The sequence below is a fragment of the Seriola aureovittata genome, chromosome 13 (assembly GCF_021018895.1).
Source record: "Seriola aureovittata isolate HTS-2021-v1 ecotype China chromosome 13, ASM2101889v1, whole genome shotgun sequence".
Classification (NCBI taxonomy): domain Eukaryota; kingdom Metazoa; phylum Chordata; class Actinopteri; order Carangiformes; family Carangidae; genus Seriola; species Seriola aureovittata.
This window is the reverse complement of record NC_079376.1, coordinates 9,179,362-9,198,671: the sequence shown is the minus strand read 5'-3', so window position 1 is coordinate 9,198,671 and position 19,310 is coordinate 9,179,362. Positions and strand designations below refer to the sequence as shown.

Genomic DNA, 19,310 nt, shown 5'->3' with positions numbered 1-19,310 from the left:
CTGTTTCAGTTCATTTACAACATTCTTTACTTATATTTTCTAACTTTAAGGTATTTGTAATTGATGCACAAAGATTTTTGGCTGGGTTTGTAAAAAGCATTATGCATTAGGGGAAAGTTTATACAAAATGAATAACAAATGAATTTATTTGAAAGTCAGACAATGTCTCAGATTTACTCCTCATGCATTCTGTAAAGTACACAGCATGCAACGAAATCTGTTCATTTTTTAATTCTTCACCGTCTCAGCCTACACAAACAATAATAACATAACTTTGAATACTCTAAAATTAAAACTGGTTTTAATTATCATACTTTTACTGCAACTCACACTGTAAATTCCCTGAATATAACTTCAAGTTCACATTGTGTTCAACATAACAGCCTTCTGTGTTCCAGGAAAATCACATGAGGGATAACACCAATGGAATACTATGAATCCAGACCACAGTTAGTAACCATTTCAGGCATCAGCAATACTTTCAGGAGTCATTACTGAGCAGATCCGATCAGAGGAGAACCGACAACAACACTGATACAGTCTCTGAAGGACAGAATACTGAAGGACAGTTGTGCACATCTGCATCCCAGCTGCTAGAAAACTTAACCTTCCACTCTTATGAGCTGTCTGGGTATGTACAGTGTGCAGTTATCTCATATTCCAGCACAAAATGTGAACATTGACATGGCTAACAGAACACATAAGTAAATATCCAAATTGATGTTTACATTTCATTCACAAAAGAACTAAAATGTGTAACGGGGAAGGGAATCTACAGGTGTTTTCAGGCTTAGCACCATCTTTCCACATGTAACCGTTTTCATTTTAAAGAGTAAGAGCTCAGTTTCAGCTTTCAGACCTTTAGTAAAACTACTGTTACTACTTGTGTCCTTGGCAGTATCATGTCACTGCAGTAGCAGCTCACTGGTCAAACCATTTTTCAAAGAAGATGTCTCATCTTCTAAACCAAGATCTCATATCATAGAGCTGTTCACTCAACTTCCCACTGCTGCTCGTAACAAACAACTCCCAACCTCACTGGCATCTTCAGCAGGTCTTGAGAGACTACATTTAGCCACGACCATCCGATTCCATCCAATGGCATTTAGGTCAGCAGCGTGAACCTCCCTTGGCTCAGGGTGTTTGTTATGATCTCTAAGTTCACTTGTCTCGGAGTCAGTCATCAGTTAGGACAAGAACGCTCCACACTGAGCTGCTGTTGGTCGTACTCTGATATGAGTTTCTTGATGTGGGCCAGTTTGTTGTGCAGATATTCACAGCGAATCTTGTCCTGGTTGTAGTTGGGGTTGGACTACAGGGAAAATCAAGAAAAAATTTATCATGCAATAGAAAAATAGGGGAGTAGATGTCACATGCAGCAATCTCGTGATAAATATTGGCAAGTTTTCAGACAGTCGTTACCTTTTTAATTTTGCGATACTCTTGAAGAATTTGATTACGAACCGTCTGCAAGAGAGAAATACAAGAACAACAATGAAGTTAGTTTGTTAAAGTTTGCAAGAAAATTATTTTCTTGATGCCCACATGACACAGATATCAGTGTATGTAGCCACACTTTAGCAAAATGACAACAATATTATTACCTTGTATTTACGTGATTCCTGGTGAAGCTGTTTGAGCTGTGTGTCCAGCTCCATGAACTGCCGGGTAACACCATCAATGCGAGCATGTAAATCTCTGTACTCGTTGTACTCCTTGTTAAAGTCCTGTTTGTAGCTCTGCCTCTGGTCATGGCTGCAAATCACTGTGTATATCCTGTGCAGAGACAATTTAGACACACTACTGTCACATCTTAGCCACCCCATTAGCAGCCTGCAAGAGGTTTGTCATGAAAAGTGCTTGATTTTTGGTGATAAGTGAAGAAAAGAAACGCACATCTGAACCCACACGTTTTAAAGATGTTGTATTTTATCAATCCGTTACAGAAAAAAGCTACCACAAGACTTTGTAGATGCTACATTCTTTTCCACCAACTTTCTTTTCCAAAGAACTTTCTAAGGGGTAAACGTTCTTCTGTGGCATTGTGATTGAAAGCCACAGGAAGACTAAACAATTTATTCTGTTGATGTATCAAAAGTGTGATGGTTGCATTTCACGTCATTTGTGCCTGGACAACGAAGCCTGGACTTTGTTGTATGTTGGTCATAAAATCTCTTAGGCTGCATCCTGAATATTATCTGCCACAAACTACAAGCAAAACAATGTAAAACATCTGCTGTGGAGAATAGTACTGTACCTGACCAATCAGCAATGTTCAACCCTGCAAGTCCCACTCTGAAAGTTCCTGAACCTTCGGAAAGTACTACCCATGTGTGCAGGGACTTTTTGAGGGATAAAACTATCTTCTGAGAACTTAATTTAGACCCTTGTTCCTCCGGTGGAAACGCTGATAGGCAAACTCCTTCCTAAAAGAGGTTCCTGTTCCTTGGGGAAAGTTCCTATGGCTGAATCCACCTTTGGAAACATTTTGTATCAATGTACCAATAAAAGTTATACTTACAATAAATAATCTGCTGTGTCATTGTCCACTTGAAGCACATTGGAATCAAAGAAAATTTCACTTGGCTCTAAAAGAAAGAAGGAAGCATGTCAATTTTTTATTTTTTATCTTTTTTAAATATTGACGCACTGACGTCACATGTTAGAAGCTCACAGCACTCACCTGGGCAGCCCAGCAAGACTTTGTTGTTTGGATCCTCTGAACTGTGATCTTTTCCCCTTTCTTTACTTTCTCTCCGCCTGTCCTTCTCCTTGACAAACAAAAGAAAAACTAATTGCAACGACATTTTAAACAACTCTGGAAAAGCCACACACCTCCAGGCCTGATGTACTTACCTGGTCTCTGTGTTTGTGTTTGCTCTTCTTCCTTTTTGTTGTGTGTCTACTCAGATCAGGCACTATCAGAGGGGATGGAGGGCGATCAGAGTCGGGCTGAGGATGGTCATCTGGGCTTTCAGGCTCCTCCTGGGCACATGGAGTTGGCTCAAGCCTTTTAGCCACCTCCTCTTCCTGCTGACATACTGCTGACAGGGAGTCCAACAGCTTTCGAGGGTCAAGTGCATTCCTTTTGCCGTCATCCGCTCTCACTTCGTTGATGTCTTTATGAGCCACTTGTTCAGATGGCCTCAATCTTGACTTGTCACTGGCTGTTTTGCGAGACAAATGGGATATCCTGGGCTTCTTACTGGCCAGAGGGTCGGTGTATTCCTCTGGCAGGGAATGTTTTGGACGATGTGCTGGGGAGGAGTTGGGGGTGTCTCGCAGTGGGCTGACCTGGGCCTCAGGGACAGTGAGGAGGTTCTGTTGTGGCTGAAACAGTCTCCTGCACAGAAAGTGATATAGTACATAAACCTCAACTGGTATTTCTCCATAGTTTTTTTTTTATAGAATGAACAACACAACTGCGATGGCAGTGTAATGGCCCTGCAATTAAAGACATGCTCATGTACACAATAAGCAGGAAAGACAGATCACCTACATTAGTGTCTCAGGTGCAGTTAAAGGATAACTTGGTATTTTTTAACCTGGACCTTATTTTCCCCATGTTTTTGGGTGTAAATGATTGATGGGGACAAAAATCTTTGGAATCGGTGCAGTATTGAGCAAGAACAGTGTACACCCAGGAACCATAACAGCTGTTGCAATGTACACAAGAAGACAGCTGTTTATGTCAAAGTAAGTCCACTAAAAGTGCTTGTTTTGCCATTGACAGGCTCTGATAGTTATTATAAGCATCTGACATTATGGATAGGATTCCTACAGAGATATGCCTTTTTGTTAAAGAGCAAGATCCTTTTTATTTAACCAGAAACATCCGTCATTTTACCTGACAGAACACAGCGGTTGCTGGAATACACACAATAGCACACGAAAACTAACTGATCGAAGCAGCGGTATTTACTTCCTGAACAGCTCTTCTTTGTGAAGATTTAACAGCCTGATAAACTTAAATGAGTGAGCTGGAGAGTGAATGGAATATATAAGCCAATTCCCATTAAAAGACCAAATATAAAGACTGAAATAAAAAGGCAATCCTTTTCCTATTTATTCAAATAATTTGCCTAATCTTTTGCATTTCTTGAGATGCTGCAGAAAAAGATCTTCATGTGCTGTATTTGTACACATCTTTAGTATAATACTGTTGCCATTTCGAAAGACCCCCCCCCCCCCAACTAGCTTGTGCATTTTAACGGTGTGAACACAGTGGCACATCTGTCCTCATCTGTTACCTGACAAGGATTCTTTTAAGCAGCTGCTGGTCTCCTGAGGTATAGCCTGGCCAGTCCTTCTGCAGGTCCTTATATAGACTCTCCTTCAGAACAAATGTTTTGTCCCTGCTGTTGAGCTGTCCAACCTGCAAACAGACACATACAAAAATAAACACAGGTGAGAAAAGACTTATTTTCTGTGTTTAGAGTTCATCAGTTCATTTATACATTTAATCACTTTTGGGGTGAGTGTTCTAGCCCTGTGTGTCTGTATAATTCTTTGAATTTAGGAATTATCTAAAACTTTAATTTAATGGTATTTAGTGTCATAACTGAAAAAAAAAAATCAATACCTGTATTTGTCTGGGCAAAACAGAAAAAAAAAAAAATCACCTCCGTCAGTACAGAGTCCAGCATATCTTTGTCTCCCGCTGACAATCCGTCTTTCTGCAGCCTCAGGATCAACTCAGGCCTCTTGTACGGCCTCAGAGCCAGGAGGTGTGTTAATCTCTCCCTGAGCGGCCTCTCCTGCACAACACCCACACTCCTCCTGTTGGACGCACCAGCACCCTTCTTCAACTTGGACACACCTTCCCCCCTCTTACTGTTGCTGAGGAAGGACTGGGGTGACTGTTTGGGCTTGGTCAGGCTGGCCAGCGCAGGCGCCGGGGCTCGCACAGTTACCTTCTTGCCTGTGAAGGAGCAGGAAATCACACATCAAAAAGACGCCATTTCCAAATAAAGCAAGAAATACCTTCAAAAGAAAACCTGTGAAGTTCAAAGGGACCTGACTGAGATATTTATCTTCAACGGTGACCTTGTGCTGTACTCTTAAAAACAGTTCAATAAGTTTTTATATTTCAAAATTTTCATTGCCTGAACCTTCCAGTTGTCACTGTGCGTAACTACTGCTTTTTCAGGATAGATGATGCATGATCAGACACCAGAGGAAGAGAAATGGGTGGATCACCTCTGACAGAACTGTGAATAAACGAGAAATGACCTCATTTCACCTCTTGGGAAACCCACATTCAGGTTACAAAGATGTACAGACATCATAGTGAGCAAAAGCTGCTAACTAATGTAGGAAATAACCACACTGTTGCACAAGCCTCAAGTTCTGTTTTTTTTTTTTACATATAAGCTTCCTCTGAACTGACAAAATCATCAAAGTATTGCGTACGTCTCTGTGCATGTGTTGTATGTGTTGTGCGTTCACTGAAACAAGATAATGGTGGTTAACATATCTGTTTAGAAGGAAGTGGTTTGGTGGTTAGAAGTAGAAGAAAGCGGTGACAAAAAAAAAAAAAAAAAATCACTGGTTTTTTTCATTTGTATGTATATTTGGTGAGCATGTTGTACCGAATGCAGTCTCTGTATGTTCTGCAAGTATGTTTGTCAAGACTCGGTATCCTATAAAATCACTGTATTATATATGGTAACAATATATATACGTTATATATATATATATATATATATATATATATACACACATTATATACTCTATGTGAATATGCATATGTGTGCTGTATAGAAAGTTTACTAAGTAGAAAACAGACAAAAGCACACTAACCTGCAGAAGGAAAGGCTGTTACTGTGTCACTGGTTACCACACATGTTGCTATGGTAACCAATGCAATATGGCTGACTGTGTTTTTTTTTTTCCCCGACATAACCAGCACAGTACAAATTTGTCTTCAGGCCATTCTTATTCCTTAGCTGGAGTTAAACATTTTACAACAAGCAGACTCTGTGCAGATGTGAGTGTTGTCTGGATTTTTTTTTTTCCTACCCTGGTAGCGCCCCCCATGTTTGATGACAATGGCCCCTCGGCTACGTGTCTCCTCCTCAGCTTGGGCCATGCTCTGACGAGCCTTATCGTACGAGTCATCTGTAGCGTTGACTGTCATCTTTTTCTGAATCACCCCAAGACATGACAGCTCCTCGGCAGCACTGGGGAGAGGAGGAGGAGGAGGAGGAGGAGGAGGAGGAGGAGAGAGAACAGACAGTGATCTGACAGAGCTCTCAGGACTCCTTCACGTTATCCATTTCAAATAAAACGTTGTTTTTCACTACATACTTGCTGGACTGATGTTTATGCTTTGATAGTGTTGAGCTAGATGTACGCTCACATTAGCCGAAATACATCACACCAATCTGTAGTTTTAAATATTTTTAACAGGTGTCATTTGGGCAACAGCAAAGACTGCTATATTTTTTGTCAGGACTCAACTGCAGATTTGATGAATAATTCTTAAACTTTTCACAACGGCTGACATTCATCACATTCACTTCTCTACATTTCCAGCCTCTTAGACCTGTACAGTCAAGAGCCCTGTGTTTTTTCTGGCATTTAGAGCGACATTACCAGCGGGGTGACTTTCACATAGCAGTAGGGAAGTCAAGACATTTTAAAATATTGAAACAATTTCAAACGCCCAGTTAATGCTATACATAGAATACAAAGTAAACATATAATCACTGTAGACAAAACAAGCTTACAGCCCTCATGAGTAGGTTTTAAATTCCCTGTGTAATATAAAATGTGTGATCTGCACTACATTTAGCACGTTTATTTTGCTTGTTGCTTCCAAATTAAATTTTGCAACTTTACATCTGCAAATGCTTGAGTATCAAGTTTTCATAATTATTGTTCCTTAAAATCTAAGCATTATGTCTTTCATTTTTAATCTGACAATTGCAACAAAAGTGTAGGTTATCTAACTGTTTTATGGGATTTATTATGTTGTGTTTTACCCAGCACTGAGCTGTTGGACGCAGTCAAAGCTTCCGTGTGGATTGTCACGGGCTACATTCGTCACGCCGAAGGTGAATATCCTCACTTCATCTCTTTTCTCTGAGCAAGGGATGGTGATTCTCTGCAAAATGAGCAATTATACATTTTAAAAGATGTTAAATCTCATAAGAGGAAATGAATGAATTACTGTGTATGTCAACAGGAAGACCAGTTCTTCTTACCCCTTGGTTTCCACTAAAACAGATAGTGGGATGAGAGGACCAGCCCTGGAGAAAAAGAAAAATCATTTGAGTCACACACATAAACAAAGATCTGATAACAGACTAACAAAGACGTATGTAAAACACAGAACACGGGGGATGACTTGTGGTTTGTACTGTTCGTATGAGTGCTTTTGTCTTCCGTCAGTGTGGTTTTATCTCTGCCATTACTAACTTACACATTTGCTTTCCTTTCTGTGCGCTGTTGTTCTTCAGGTTTGTGCACAGCGTATCACAGTGGTTTTCAACCTGTCACTGTCTGATTAAGCCCCTCAGCCCACAGCTCAAATATCCCTTTATTGCTACCACCCATTGTATGGATTTAAAAGTGGGTGTTATTCAACGCTACATTAAACATATAAAAGTGGACGTTGTTAAAATATTTTTTTCATGCAAGACATAGTGATCCCGGACTTTCAGTAGTCTGCATTTGTGCTACTGTCACTTGTAAAAAAGTGACAATAAGGGATGCACCGATCCAACTTATTCTTTTCCAATTCCTAATCCCATATTTCAGATCAGGTTATAAAATGAAACAGAAAGCCATTACCAGTGCTCTCTTTTCCCAAAACTTTAAATCTGAATACCTCGTTACATAGAACTAACTGGAATCAGTTTTTGTAATGCTAGGGATTCCTGTGACACTACACACTTAGTTGACGATCAGCCTTGACTGAAAAGTAAAAAGTGCAAACTTTAAAAGGGGAACTGCACCAGTTTTACCCAACAAAGTCTGTTCAAAGGTATTCAGGAGTGTTACTGCATATGTGAAAAAAAGTTGTTTAAAACCCTTTGTGGCTGCAGAGGGAGCTGCACAAAGTCTGATTAACTCTGTGCATTGACTTGTAGGTGTAAGTTTTAACCAAGAGGTATGTGTTGGGTGAAAAAGACAATGACTCCAGTTCTGCTGCATCTGATTTTTACCCCTTTCTTTAAACTGTACATTGTGAGTCTGACAACATTGGGAGACCAATGCTAAATCAGTGGAGTGGTCTTTTAAAAATGACATTGACAAATACGCATCTACTGTGGATGGCTCATGGCATGACCCTTAATAACCTCAGTATTGATGCAGATGCAGCGTACTGGTTGGTGCATCCCTAGTACTGATAAATAGTAAAGATCAGCCTCACACCAAGTTGTAATCCTACTTGAAAGCTAAACAATGATATGTAGATATAGGTTTTTAACCAAATCAATTTCCATCCCCTGACATCTGCATGAGTAGCCCATAGGAAAACATGTACCCCTGGTGTATCCAGTCACTTGTACATGACGTGCCCTTTAAATAAATTCAATTTGATTTTTAAAGAGGGCACTGGCTAAGGTCATTGTGACCCGCTGTTCAAATACAGCAGCTTGTCACTTGAGAATGCTATGAAAAAAAAGTGAAATAACAGCCTGTCATCTCTCACAGGGGAGAATTAGCCCGTAGGAAACTGCAGAAATGACAGGCCAAAGTGACACGTTTGCAGCGCAGAGCGGAAAGAATTTGATGACTAGAATCTAATTGACCTTTTCATGGAGAAGATTTGTTAGTCCACCTGTTGATGAGTGCAGATGAGTGATGTGGCTGCCAGCAAAGAATTTGGCCAGGCTACATGTGGAGGTGGTGTTTTCTTTTTTGTTTTTTTTGTGTCTCTGTGATCAGGCCAAGTGGGTTGTGAATAGCCACACTTAAAGCTAAATAAAGAAACTAGATATGTGCACAGCAACAGTATTGTATGTGTGTATGTATGTGTGTGTGTGTGTGTGTTAGACTCAGTTTATGTCAGGTGTTTTCCCCTCCTTCTTGTCTGTCTCAAGCTATATATGACAGAAGCAGTGTGGTTGTCACCTTTTATCAGAAAAGATGTGAATGTGCAGTTTGAGGAGTTTCCTCTCAGTGTTACTAGGAATTACTGAATTGAGGAAGTGTACATGACTGTTCTTTTACTTCCTGCAGCGTCTGATTCATTTATGATTAACTGGGTCAAATGTTTGATTTTGAGTCTATCCATCTGTCTGGGCTTTCCATCTGCCTCCCTCTAGCTATACGGTAGATACAAACTGGCAACAACTCTGTTTTGTTTGGCAAAATAGGTAAACACTCGCTCTATACCTCGCAAATGCAATACAAAACACCCTCCTACTACTAACCCCCCCAACCCCCAGCCTTTCCTCCTCTTTTTTCCCTTTCTTCTCCCCTCGACTCCGACACCGATTAGCATTCATACTACTTGCCAGCAGCTTGTAACGACTTGGCCGACAGCTTTTTATACAAGCATCATCAAACAGGAGAGCGTTTCCGCATTGTATTATGCAACATGCTTTTCCATTTCACGGCTAAAAAGAGGCTTGTATGAGGCAACAAGCCGAAAACATATTGGTGAACTTCGGCTGAAATGCAAAGCACAAACCCGCCTTCCTCGCCTTTTCTTGTCACTTCGTCGTTAAGTGAGGCTCCTCTTGAAGTGGCACAACACATGTAATCATTAGTGGGTATAATGGCTAATTTTTCGAAGGTAAATTAGTTTAAAAAAATCACCTACCTTTTGAAAGGTGCCAATGGCTCTTGCCGCGCTGTCAGTGAGTTTGACATGAAAAACAGAGATGTTACCGTCGCGGCTCAGTTTACCGCTGGACAGTCCGTAACACTGGTTCTCCCTTAGCACCGACATACCGCCGTAAATGTCCCCGCAGCCAGGCTTATTCCGGACAACACAAATCCGACATAAATAAACAGACTCACTAGCGAGGTAAACCAGAGAAAGAGCTCAACGGCTCCTCGCGGCTGCTGCTCCTCTGCCGCGCGCTATTCTGGAGTAGATCGCATTACGTCATGACGGCTGAACTCAGAGCAATTTTTATTGGCCAGCAGACATAAATAAACCATTACGTAGAGCTTACGTAACCACTTCTACTTTTCCTGTGTCTCCTCTTGCTGTTCTCATTTCCCTTCTTTCACACGAAGGGAATTTCTTTCCTGTGAGCCAACAGGTCATTCACCGTCCTTGGGTTTTAGTGTTTTATAGCATAGTTCAGCACTGAGGTTTCTCAGGTAATAAAACTTGTTGAAGTGTTTTTTGTCTCGCTGACTCATATTTTCATCAATTAACATAGCCAGGATTTAGACATTCTGAGGTCAGAATACCATTAATTTTTGTCATGTGCAAACGTTTTAGGGACTTTGTTTTTTAAATTCTTTTCTGTCACGTAATACCACGAGGAAGGCGTCTGATCGGTCCCAGATTCATTCTGCTGCATCAGACATCGACCCCAAACACACAGGCAAAGTCGTGGAGGCCTATCAACAGCAACAAGAAGGGGCCCTGTAACAGATGGTCTGTCCCCCACAGAGCTCTGATCTCAACATCATGGAGTCAGTGTGGGATCACGTGAAGAGACATATGACACTGAGACAGCCTAAATCCACAGGACAACTAAATAAAATCTTGTTTTTGTTGTTGTTTAGAGCACTTTGCATGAAGTTAATTAATAAGTAAAAACTGTTCATGGGATTATTTTTAAAGCACCCTAATTTCACTTTTAGTAAAAAGCTAAAACTGATTAAAGGACTTGTGGTGGAAGATGTGAATGAGGGATATTTTTTTTATCATCTACACCTACACCTAAATGGACTCACAATATCCTAATTATATTCAGAGCCAAGAGAAAGCAAAAACAAATCAAACATATTATATACATATTTAACAAAAGCTGAGCTATGTCAAATGTATTATACATAAACATGTACTAAAATATACATCTATCTGTCATATCAAACAGAATGGGATGCTTAACTCAAAGATCAACATAAACAGTACAATATAAATGCATTCAGTTTAAACATATTGTTGAATTCAATGAAAGACAATGGAATGTGATGTTTATTGTTATGTATTACACATTTCAGAAGTCTGCTGGTTTTCATACCACATAACCATAACCAGTGGCTTCCTGGTATACAAAAAAGATGTTGGAAGATATTTCAGTTGAATTCAACTTGAAAGGCTCAGTTGGGGGTTTTTTCACATGTAATGTTGCTATCTTCTAGTCCAATCAAATATTGTTGTTATAAAATCCCTTCAAAGGGGGTTAAATATTGTTAGAAATTCAGTAGAAGATGAATAGAATATCATACACAAGAAAACATACTGTAGCTTTACTGACAGACAGGTGTTAAGTCCTAGTGTAAGATTAAACTTAATACAAATAAAAAGTAGATTATTTACAATGTATGAGTTTAAGTAACTGATTTATTTTCTGAAAAAACTGTTGGATGTGTTTTTTGTAATGCAAGGACAAAGCTCCTTTTAATTTGAAAAACTATATTTACAAAATAAGACACAACTGAAAGACATAGTTTGAAAATTAGCAGGTCTCTGATGCTTATGAAGAGGTGACTCAAATACATAGGCTGATGGCAAAGTAAACACATACCCTGCTAAATGTAAAATTACTGACTGAAAAATACCTTGAAAAGTAAAAGTACTCCAAGAAGCTGCTTAGTTAGAGGACTTACATAACTTTAGGGGCCATTTTCATTGTTTCATATCCATCCAGGACATTTTGCATGACAGAGGATGGAGGAAAAATTACATTAATATACTCAGTTGCTGCTGATACCCATTACTATTTTTGTTACCTCTGACTAATTGCTGTTTGACTTAATTACATTACACGTCTGGTATTTGAGGGTTGCTGAAGGGCTTTTCTGATCTCAGACAGACACAGTCTCTTTTCTCTCACCCCCCTCCCTCCCTCTCTTCCATTTTGAAAACATTCAAGTCACATTTATTTATTTAACAGAACAGTTGCTCAGTGCAGAAAACAGACCACAAAGACAGACAAATACAAACTGGAGAACAAATGCGCGGCAGATTTTCAGATACAAATGAGCTGCTGGGAGTTTATGTGTGTGTGTGTGTGTGTGTGTGTGTGTGTGTGTGTGTGTGTGTGTGTGTGTGTGTGTGTATGTGTGTGTGTGTCTCCTCTGTCTCTCTGCCAGTGTTTGAACGCAGACGGTGGTCATAAGTCAGATGAGCCTGTTCAAAGCTGACACATATCAAACGGCCTCTGGGTCTTTGTAGTGCAGTGTGTGCAACAGGTGACATTTTGGGCTCAAAACTGTTTATAACTTTGAACGTTGGCTGCGGGCCAAACCTCCCCTCAACCCAGCAGGTATGAGGAGGACAGATTAGTACAGAGGAGTTACAGAGACAAAGGGAGTAGATGAAAGTTAGTATCCTCACAGGCCAGCAACATGAGGATGCTTCACCCAAAAGCTGAGCAAAAGGTTTCAACGGATACATCTTTACAGCTCATCGGTCTAACTCAACACTGTCGCTTTCTTCTTGTCTGAGTAGGAGGAAAAAGTAAATGAACACTGCAGAAGGACCGGCAAGGTGAGTTTAATGTTTACTATGTGTTTTATAGATCATCTATCCATATAATTACCCACTGGATACTATGTGTCATGTCAGTGTCAATCTAAAAGTATCTATAATAACATCAGCAGCTTTTCAATATTGATCTTTCACTTAAGTTAAATTGAATACACACTGACTAAAAATGAATGATGTCAGTGTCCAGTTTTGTCTCATATTTTTGTTGTAATAAGTAATTTATCAAGAGTTTGAACTAGTGTTATTTTTATACCTTCATAAATTGTATTTCTGATTGTTGAATTTTTTGTTCTTGAGGAATACATTTTTTCAAATTTCTTATTGAATAGTATAATTATAAACACTGAAAAAGGAATGTTATCAGGATAATGTCATTGACCACTGATTGCCCTTAAGCCTACAGCTTTTCAGAGAGATAGCAGGTAAAAGATGTCTGGAGCAGGTACTGAAGGTGTGTTGCTTTTGAAACTGGAATATTATATCATACTGAATGTTATGAAAATATACTGCGACTTTCCTACACCCTCTCTACAGGCCATGTGGGATCCCCTGTCAGACTGCAGCCCCCTCATCAGTGCAGCAGCCTCAGGTAAGCTCCGTCTGGTCCGCCTGCTGGTGGAAGGTGGGGCTCAGGTTAATGGGTGCAACCCCAGAGGAGAGACGGCTTTGCTGGCTGCCTGTAAGGCCCTGAGAGGGGAGCCTGCTGGGCCTGACACGGAGAAACTCCTCAAATACCTGCTCCAGAACAAGGTCAGTCTGCAGTGACTAACATTTCCCATTTCAACTCAGAATGCATGAGGTTAAAATGCATCTTCTGCATACAGGTCTGAATGCAAGCTCAACAGTGTATTGATTTAGGTGCATTTGTAATGTATAATAAATGTGTCGCTGCAGTAACAGAGGTATATATTTCTATGCATAATAAACAGGTTCCTCGTGTATCAGCTTTTGCTTGTGTCCTCAATTCACCTGCTAAACTGCTCCTTAACAATTTGGCACAGTAGAACACAACACAATGTACTCTGAGGCAAGGTAATTAATGATTATATGGACAACTGTGCATTAGAGAATAAATGTCTCATAAAGTGTCCTCTCACTTGAGAGGCAACACCCAAAGCAACAATGCCAGAGTAGCTCTTATGATCATTAACAAATTGTAATTATAATACAGTCTGGTTTCCTTACTAACAAACACACGTCTAAACACACAGATGAACTCGCTGACTGACTCCTAATTCACACTGGGCCTTTGCTAAAGCTTCTTAGGATACACATTTCTTGAGTTGTAATCTCATATCTATAAGATTAATATTAATTTTGTTATAAGCACTAGTGAATGTTTTTTGTACCCATCAGGCAGATCCAAACACACAGGACCGCGTAGGCCGTACTGCTCTAATGTACGCCTGTATGGAGCGAGCAGGAGCTCAGGTGGCAGCCGCCCTGCTGTCTGCAGGAGCCGACCCCAGCATGGAGGACTGCTCTGGAGCCTCGGCTTTGGTGTACGCCATCAATGCACAGCACCAACCGACGCTGGAGGTAAAGTCAGGAACTGGAAAGAATAATCAAGGAAAAATCTGATCAAAACTTTTAAGGGACAAAAGAGGTGGGAGAGTAGAAGTAAAACAAGAAAGCATCTCAATATTTTATTGTTTATAATGACATATAAAGATGGTGGAGAAAGTACTAACATCTTGTGTTTAAGTTAATGCACTTGCATTACATTTTTTTCTTGAGTAAAGTGATATAAAATTATAAATAAAGATGATAATCATTAATGCATTAGGAGTGTTTTAATGTTGTGGTATATCAAGGTGGAGCTAATATGTTTTAACCCAAAGCAATGCATCATGGTTTATAAGTTGATTATGAGTTTTGTGTGTAAAATCTTTATATAAAAATGTAATAATCAAAAGTACAACATTTCCCTCTAAAATGTGGTGGAGTATCAGTAAAAGTAAAATGGTAATACTCAACTAAAGCAGATGAACCTCAGTTTTTCAGTTTTCCCTCCCTACAAATATGGAGGAAACACTGAAATCCTTTAAATGAGAACAGTCAAAATGTGTAGGTATTTCAGTGTTGGCCACCTTCAAAAACCTCACCCCTGCTCATGTGCTTCAGGTGCTGATGGATGCCTGTCGGGCCAGGGGTCGCGACATCATCATCATCGCCACAGAGATGGGAGTGAATGGAGGCCAAGTGACCAGACGTTACTTGAATGTTCCTCCGTCCCCTGACACCTCGCCGGTGCCCTGCATGTCCCCATCTGACATCGTCCTCAAGACGGGCTCACCCAACTCACCCGAGGGGGAAAACATCTTCAACTTCAGAGGAGCCAGTGAGTGATACTCATGGTTTTGAATGACACTTATTTGAGATAGGTAATCGATCAGTGAATAGATGATGTCCACTTTTATTTTTGTCAAAGCCATGTCATTGTTACATGGTTACTCTGTTGAGAGCAGAAATGATGTTCACTGTGGTTGAATACCTATTTCAAGACTAATTACACTGTAATTTATTTAATTTGAAATAATACTGGCTTGGCTGGTTGGAAGATGGAAAGAAAAGACACAACACTCCCTGAAAATCTTCTTTTTGCTGACCTCCAGTGGTGTAACATCTCATTCTGCTGTAGTGATATACAGGTACACACCACTGTCGGGTGTGGTTACAAGAACAACAAAGCACACGTTTGACCACACCCAACCTCTGTGGTGAGAGATGAAGGGCACAGGCCAAAAAAATGCAAGACGACAAGACGGTTGACAAAATAATATAATCTCATCACAAGGTCCATTTCGTTAATTATGTTTTCTGAAGTCAACAATGAACTTTCAATCTCAACTTTCAAGCAAACATGAAGCGGAAGTCCTTAAAGTGCTCAGAAAAATGGACATCCGCGTTTTTGGGCAGAATCCATCTGCTGAGGAAAAGTAGGTGAAACGATAAAAAGCCCCCTTAACAGCTACTAAATGGACCTTGGTGTGAGATTGTTTTGTCAACTGCTGTCTTTAAAGTTCCTTACGCAATCTCATCATTTTCATCTCATGTTAAAAGCTTTTAAAGAGTCTATACTCAGTTTTAACATCAGGTCTGTGCTATCTTATATATAGAGACAGATCCTCCATCTTAATGTTGAGATCAGTACCATCAACAGCACTCTTGAAGTGTCTGTTCGCAGACACTGTGCCCTGCCTGGATACAGCAGAGCAGTGTTAAATAAAGGCAAGTCTAGACAGATGAGAACAAATGCCTGCTGGCTGAAATCATTAGGTGAGCGCTCATTCCTGAGGACAGAAAATGAAAATGTGTTGCCAGGGTGAGGTGAACCTAACTAGCGGCGCATTACAATAAAAGAAGCTACATTTCCTGCCACAGGAACTGACACTTAATTCATACCATAGAAACTAAGAAGAGTGCCAGTACATAAAGTTGGTTGAAGTGTTGGAAGAAGAAATAGACATGAGGATGGAGTAAAGGACTGGTTTACATTTGGTTGCATAAGGTCAGTGGTGGAAAAAGTATTCAGGTACTTTACCTAAGTAAAAGTACCAATATAGAAATGTATATACTCCATTATAAATAACAGTCCTGCATGAAAGATCCTACTTAAGTAGAGGTAGAAAGTAAAAGTACTTCTTTGGTCCCTCTGACTAATACAGTATATGTATTATTATATATGACATCATTAGATGATTAATACTGAAGCATCAGTGTGTTAGCAGGATGCTACTGTTGTAGCTGCTGTAGCTATTGAAATACTTCATATACAGTTTTATATAGGGACACCAAGTAAATCTGAGGAGTTGTGAGATGATTAATGGGAAACCTGCCGATAGGTTATGATAAACAAAATGTTCAGTTTTTATGTTTTTCTTCTAATCTGTGATTTTGGTGAGATATTGGATTATTTGAACATTTATTGAAATGAAAACCATGTGAGAAGTTTAGAAGGGAAAACTATTTGGTGTAGCTGTTAACAGTTCATAAACATCTGAAATGTGACCCTGACTACACAATGCTTTTTGTAAGACATCAAAAGCCAAAAAGGTTGGAAAACACTGGTTTAATCTTTAACTATGTGCCATATTTTAAAAGCTTGTTTTATTATCCATTGTATAAAATCTTCATATTAAAAGTAACTAAAGCTGTCAGAAAAATGTAGTAAAGTAGAAAATACAATATATCCATCAAAGTGTGGCAGAGTAAAAGTACAAGATTAAGTTGTAACTTAGATACTTTCCACCACTGTATGAGGTGGATAGCTTCAGAATATGAAACTCTTTACAGACATGAATGTGTTTTTAGACACGCCGCCATTAAGGCTGGTGGGACGGACACTCAGGCATCCCACTGATCCTCTGACTTTACCTCCAGCTCCACCATTGGGATAAAATTTGAAGTTGTCCAATATGTTGGTTTATGAGCAAATACCTACAAAACTATATGACACACTCATCAACCTTAGCTATATTTTGTTTACTGCTGAAAATGTAAGTTATTTTTTGTTTTCTGGTGTTTTCCTTTAGCTGTTCATTAATTGTCACTTTTCCAGTATGGACACATTACCACCAGAGGACGTTTCTCTCTTCCAGGACAGACAGACACACAATAAGCAATGAGGGTTTTTGTCATCCACTTCCATATGTGTGATTTACACTCACAAACTGTGTCTTGCTCACTTCCATCAGGCAAAAGGGAAAGCAGCAGCAGCAGCAGCAGCAGCTGCAGCCGACATCTTTCCTGTGAGCTGGGTCCACTGAGCCAGTGTAACACTCCACCTCCCAGACAGAGGGTGTCATCTGAACCGTGGCTGGCCATTCACAACCTGGCCTGTTTGAACAGGGCTTACGAGGAGGGCATGAGGGAGAGGAGCCTGCAGGAGGGACACAGAGAGGATTTAAAAAGGGAGGGAGGAGGGTGTGAAGATGAGGAAGGAAAGGATGAGGATGAGGAGTCACCTTTGAGGGAGAGCATGGTTCACGGGAGGGATAACAGGCATGGAGGAGGGAATTACAACAGCTGCCAGGAGGATTTCCTTCCAAGGGTCTCTCGGTCAGTCTTGTCCCTCACAGAGATGAAGAGTTCCTCTCGGGTGACCTCGAGCAGAGTGGTGCCAAAGAGGTGTCTGACACCTGGAGGGTCAACGCTGGACAACAAGACCCAGAAGAGCTCTGTGGATAAGCTTCCTGCCTGCCCGTCGCCTCACTCCCGACTCCGCAGAAACACCCTCCCCTCTGTCATAGTGGTCCCGCCTCTGCTTCACCTCCCTCCTTTAGTCAATCAATCAGACTCTCACCTACAGATACCAACACAGGTGTCGCTCTCCAAAAGCAGGAGCATGGTGTTTCTGCCTCATCCGCCCAGCTCCTCCACACCTTCCTCTTCATCCAGAGCATCTGTAAGACCATCGCTGCTCCCTCCGCTGCCTCTCTCCTTCTCTGTCACCTCGCTGGTCGCCCCTCCTGCCTCCTGCTGCAGTGAGAGGAGCAGGAGGTCACCGCGTCGACACTCAGTGCAGCTCGAACCGATCAGAGGAGGAGGGCGGATGAACCACTTGGGGCTTTGAGACTTCTGTTGGAGGCAACTTTGTCCCTCTGTGATAAAATTCTTCTGACACGAGCATAAAGTTTAACCTCAAATTAAGCAGCAGCCAGAATCTGATGGCATCTTGATGAATCCTCACTCCCACAAAGCCTCGTGAATCTATCCCCACAAACGGAGTGCACTTGAGTCTTGAAACACAGTAGAATTAAAAAATAAAAAATAAAATAAGGAACAATTTAAAATAAAAAAAAGAGGTGACAAAAAAACTTGTTGTGCCTGTTAATTTGATTCAGCATCACTTAGAATTAGTCTGACCTGGAAGACAACAGGATCATGACTGCAACTGAAACAATTACCTGATTAGTTTTTAATGATGAATCTGAAGGAAAAGAAAACCATTAGGCAGAAAAAAGGTCAAAAACTCAATGTGAGTATCTGCTGGTTTTCCTTGATGGTAAAACTGAAAATGTTTGGGTTTTTCACTTTTGTTTGTACAAAACACGTAATTTAAACTCTGTAACTTGGCATCTCTGAACTTGTGACCAAACAATTAAATTATTTATCACAAAAGTAAACAGTAAATTAATCTATAATGAAAATAAGTAGTTGCAGCCCTAATTACAGCTGTAATCAGAAGGATTTTGCCTTTTTCAGGTTTGAGCAAGTCGTGAATTTACTCCAAATGTAATTTTAATACAGCAGATATTTCATGTAGAGTATTTTTTTTGCATAATGTGACTGATGCAACACCTTCACAGCAGAAAATCTGAGAAATTTACTGTAGTATTTCAAAGGTATTTTTAACCTTGGCCTGTAAAAATAACCCAGTTTGATCAAGTGGTTTCCAACTTGTTTGACATGTGACCCTTTAGAGCCAAAGCATGTTACTCACAACCCAACTTTTTTTTATTTCTATGAACTGTGAGCCAAACAGACTGTTTATAAATAGAATAAATAATATTTTTAAATGCTGAAATGGTAAATCTCAAAGCAAATATTTCTGAAAAAAAAAAAAAAAATGTTGTTCCTAATATTTTGAGTCCTCCAGGTTGGGAACCACTGAGCTCAAAATATTAACATTTCTTGGCATACAGAGAAATACAGTCGAGAGAATCTGTAAAAT

General features: G+C 40.1%; 2 protein-coding genes across 3 annotated transcripts; one reads left to right on the top strand and one right to left on the bottom strand.

Moving 5' to 3' along the window:
- Positions 1 to 215: 215 nt before the first annotated feature.
- Positions 216 to 10,052, bottom strand: LOC130179925 (RNA polymerase II elongation factor ELL-like). 2 transcript variants are annotated; one of them, XM_056393084.1, is made up of 12 exons: positions 9,779 to 10,052; positions 7,209 to 7,253; positions 6,987 to 7,108; positions 6,022 to 6,182; positions 4,623 to 4,921; positions 4,251 to 4,375; positions 2,857 to 3,343; positions 2,684 to 2,768; positions 2,522 to 2,588; positions 1,605 to 1,776; positions 1,423 to 1,467; positions 216 to 1,312 (listed from the first exon to the last, which is right to left on the bottom strand). In XM_056393084.1, exons 1-12 carry the CDS (start codon positions 9,905 to 9,907, stop codon positions 1,184 to 1,186), a joined length of 1,866 nt encoding a protein of 621 aa, XP_056249059.1. In that variant the 5' UTR covers positions 9,908 to 10,052; the 3' UTR covers positions 216 to 1,183. The 2 variants fall into 2 exon arrangements, with proteins under 2 accessions (XP_056249059.1, XP_056249058.1); XM_056393083.1 differs by having other exon boundaries at positions 2,684 to 2,771; positions 9,779 to 10,051.
- A 3,119-nt stretch (positions 10,053 to 13,171) lies between these two features.
- On the top strand, positions 13,172 to 18,438 carry LOC130180384 (uncharacterized). The gene is made up of 4 exons (XM_056393886.1): positions 13,172 to 13,384; positions 13,991 to 14,173; positions 14,759 to 14,979; positions 17,372 to 18,438. Exons 1-4 carry the CDS (start codon positions 13,172 to 13,174, stop codon positions 18,207 to 18,209), a joined length of 1,455 nt encoding a protein of 484 aa, XP_056249861.1. The 3' UTR covers positions 18,210 to 18,438.
- The last annotated feature ends 872 nt before the right edge of the window (positions 18,439 to 19,310 follow it).